Source organism: Chinchilla lanigera, unplaced genomic scaffold (assembly GCF_000276665.1).
Source record: "Chinchilla lanigera isolate Chin_1 unplaced genomic scaffold, ChiLan1.0 scaffold00123, whole genome shotgun sequence".
In the NCBI taxonomy this organism is placed as follows: Eukaryota; Metazoa; Chordata; class Mammalia; order Rodentia; family Chinchillidae; genus Chinchilla; species Chinchilla lanigera.
Window position 1 is genome coordinate 3,346,839 of NW_004955524.1, and position 3,500 is coordinate 3,350,338.

Below are 3,500 nucleotides of genomic sequence, written 5' to 3' on the forward strand. Positions count from 1 at the left end.
GCACGCGCACAGCCGCCCGGCTTCCCCGAGGCCGCCCCCGCCCCCGCACTGCGGCCCGCGCGCCCGTTGTCAAGGCGACGGCGGGGGTCGGAGCGGGAACCCGGGAAAGACCCTGCTCGTGCTCCCTCCGCCTCCACCTCCTCGGCGAACCCTACTCCGGTTTGAGCCGGTTTCCCCGCCCCGCCCCCACTGCGCACTGCGGCGCGAGAGGATTCCCCGGCCCCTAGGGCGCAGGGGGAGACGGGTGGGGGTCCGCGCATGCGCCCCGCGCCCGGCCTCCCTTCCCCTCGTCGCGGCGCGCGAAGGGAAAACCCTGGCGCGTGAGGCGGGCAACCCCAACGCACGCGCAGTGCGCCACTGGAGGACCCTCGGCCCCGCCCGGTCGTCCTGGCAACACGCGCGGGGAGGGCCGGGAGTGCGCGGAACTCCCCTCTCCCACGCCCCCTCAAAACCGGGGATTCCCTGCTGCTGGCGCGCATGCGCAGACTCGGGATTCCGCAGGGGCGTGACCGGTGCGAGAAAAGGCTTTGTGTAAAAAGTAGCGAACTAGCCACCTTTGTCTTTAAGGCTGAGAGCCGACGGCGATCCTCTGGCCTCTCCCCGGCCGGCGCTCTCCGCAGGGCCTCGGCAGACCTTGCCTCTCGCGGCTCCCCTCGCTCCCGCGCCCTCCCACAGCCACGCGCGAAGCCCGCCCCTCGTCTCGCTTGACCGCTTCCTGACGCCAGCCCACACCGACCCTCGCCCTCCCCTCCTCCCCACCACCAGGGGCCCCCTCGGGCACGCGGGAGGCCCCTCACCAAACCCCTCTCGGCGTCCTGCCCTTTCCAGGCCCCAGGTCGGGGTTCTCCGCACGGCCTAGGGCTGGGCACGTCTTTGTTTTTTTGAGACAGGGTCTCGCTATGTAGCCCAAGCTGGCCTTGAACCCTCGCAGGCCTCCTGCCTCAGCTTCCTGAATGCTGGGGTGTCAGGCGTGCCCAGCACGCCCGGCTTGGGCTTTCTTTAGTCCCATTTTATAGGGGTGGAAACTGAGGTTTACACCCCCGAGGCCTTTGCCTGACCTTCAAAGAGGCAGAGGGCGGAGGGCTGTGTTGGCTGGCAGTCTGCGCCCCCACCCCCCCAACCTCCAGGATGGCTTGGATGGGCTCTTGTCTCCTGAGTACCCCGCTTGCACGATCTCCAAACCGAGTCTGTGCTCCATCTACTTTGGGTAGCTTATTTTTATTTCGTCTTTCTGGGACAGGGTCTCGCTGTGCCGTTCATGCTGGCCTTCAACTCAATTTGTAGCCCAGGCTGGCCTCAAATTTGCAGCAATACTGCCTCAGCCTCCCGAGTGCTGGGATTACAGGCGTATACTACCACACCGGCTTGCTTTGGTTAGTTTAAAAAAATTTTTTTTTTGGCTGTGCTAGGGATGAACCCAGGGCCCACGCAGCTCATGCCGAGCCGTACCCTGGCCTCATGTTCAGCACGCTCGCTGTCTTCAGCTATCCCCAATTATTAATGGTACCCCCTTCCCTGAACAGGCTGTGCCTGCCAAGCCTTGGTAAGTAGGGCTCCTGTCTCCTCTCTGTCTTTCCCGGGTGAAGAACTCCTAAGCATCCTTAACCTTCCTCAGGAGACCTTCCCTACAAGCCCAACCCCCTTCAGTCCAGTCTGGACCCCTCAGGACTGGGGGCGTCTGTGGGACCTACATTCATCAGCTTTCTTCCTTGCTTTATTCTAAGGACTAAACTCAGTACTGACTGCGCTATAACCCCAGCCCTTTTTTATTCCTTTGGGAGGTACCTTGATATGTTGCCCAGGTAGGCCTCAGATTTGCGATCTTCCTGCCTCAGCCTCTCCAGTAGTTGTAATTAAAGGCAGCATCCTTCTTACCAGAAGAAGCAATAGGGCAGAGGGGGTCCAACCTGCTGTGTCTGAGAATCTGAGGACAAGGCAGCAGGGCGAGGCACTGAGAGGCAAGGCGGATGGAAAGGAGGTGCCACCTGTGGGCGGGGGAGCTGTAGAGGCAACCTGGTCAGAGCTTCCACCTGCCCCCTACCCATGTGCCTCAGTTTTCCCATCACGGCGACCTCAATTCCTCACAGGACTCTCCCAGACCCGGACTCCAGCAGGTGCCCAACACACCCTTTCCTTCGCCTGGATGGCCTCTGGGCTGCCGGGTGAGGGCGGCAGGCGCTCTGATCACTGGGCTTGCAGCTCAGTCTGTCTTTTTGAGACAGGGTCTCGCTATGCATTTCAGGCTGGTCTTGAGCTCACTTTGTAGCCCAGGCTGGTCTCGAACTCGCAAGGATCCTCCTGCCTCAGCCTCCCGAGCGCTGGGATTACAGGCGTGCGCCACCATGCCCGGCTGGCAGCCCTGTCTGGACGGGCCGTGGAATGTGTTGCAGGGAAGCAGGGTCCCAACCCACGCACCGGGAGCCCGGCCTCCAGCACCCTGCTGGCTGAGCCTCAAGGGCTGCACACCCGGGGCTGCGGGCCTGCGCTCCTCCGAGCCCAGCGGGGGCGTTCGCCCAGGCCGTTCACTGCGCGGGGCCCCAGGCCGGGCTTCGCCTTCCCACCGGGCCAGCCCGCCCCTCCCGCACGGGCATCAAGGGCACACGGCTCGCGCAGCCTGCCCGCCTTTATTGGGCGCTCAGCCTGGGCGACGGAGGCACGCGCGGTGAGGGTGTCGCCGAGGAGGGCCCCTCTGTCCCGCGATGGCGCTGATGGTGCCAGCGCCCACGCTGCCCCGCGATCCTGGCATCAGAGCCCGCGGGAGGGGAACAGCGCGGCGGCCGACCGCGAGAAGGGGCGGCGCTCTCAGTTCCGGTCTCACTTGGGGGCGTTGAAGGGCACGGCCCGCTGGTTCATGGGATTCTCGGGGGAGCGCAGCCACTCCTTCTTCAGCAGCTGCTTCAGCTGCGACAGCCGCATGTTGGGGTTCTCCTGCTTGAGGCGAGGGAGCTGGGCCTCCTCGAAAGCTGTGAAGGCCGCCCGCATGCGGCGCTCCGGGTGCCGATCTGCCTCCTCCGCCACGCTGCAGCAGACAGGGGGCGCATCAGCTGGGCTTGGGCCCCGCCCAGAGGCCGAGCCCCGCCCCACGAAGCCCCGCCCCACCCCAAGGACCCGCCCCGTCGGCCAGGCCTCACAAAGCCCCGCCCCGCCCCGATGGCCTAGCCCTGCCCCAAGACCACGCCCCGCGAAGCCCCGCCCCGATGGCAGAGCCCCTCCCCTCCCCCGCGGCCCCGCCCCACCCCGCACCTGAGCGCGGCGATGGCGTCCTCGATGGTGCGCGCCTCCACGCTGCCCTCTTCCTGCACGCGGCGGTTCACGTTCTCCTCCAGCGGCACCTCCAGGTGGCTCTTGGCTCTCTCTGCTGGGGGCCGGCCAGGCCGGGGGAGGGGGTGACAGAGACAGCGGTCAGCCGACGCAGACCCCGCAGACCCCGGGAGCCGGCCGGCGTTGGTAGTGGCGGGGGGGGGGGGGGGGGGGGGGGGGGGGGCACCGGAAATAAAAAA

General features: G+C 66.1%; 1 protein-coding gene across 1 annotated transcript in view; it reads right to left on the minus strand.

Moving 5' to 3' along the window:
* Positions 1 to 2,605: 2,605 nt before the first annotated feature.
* The window catches only part of Ccdc124 (coiled-coil domain containing 124), a 6,305-nt gene continuing 5,410 nt past the window's right edge, over positions 2,606 to 3,500 (minus strand). Inside the window, exons 4-5 of the mRNA XM_005409551.1 lie at positions 3,244 to 3,378; positions 2,606 to 3,019 (exon numbers count right to left, since the gene is read on the minus strand). Of these exons, the coding sequence (XP_005409608.1) occupies positions 2,815 to 3,019; positions 3,244 to 3,378 (340 nt within the window). The 3' untranslated portion in view covers positions 2,606 to 2,814. The remainder of the gene's footprint in view (positions 3,020 to 3,243; positions 3,379 to 3,500) is intronic.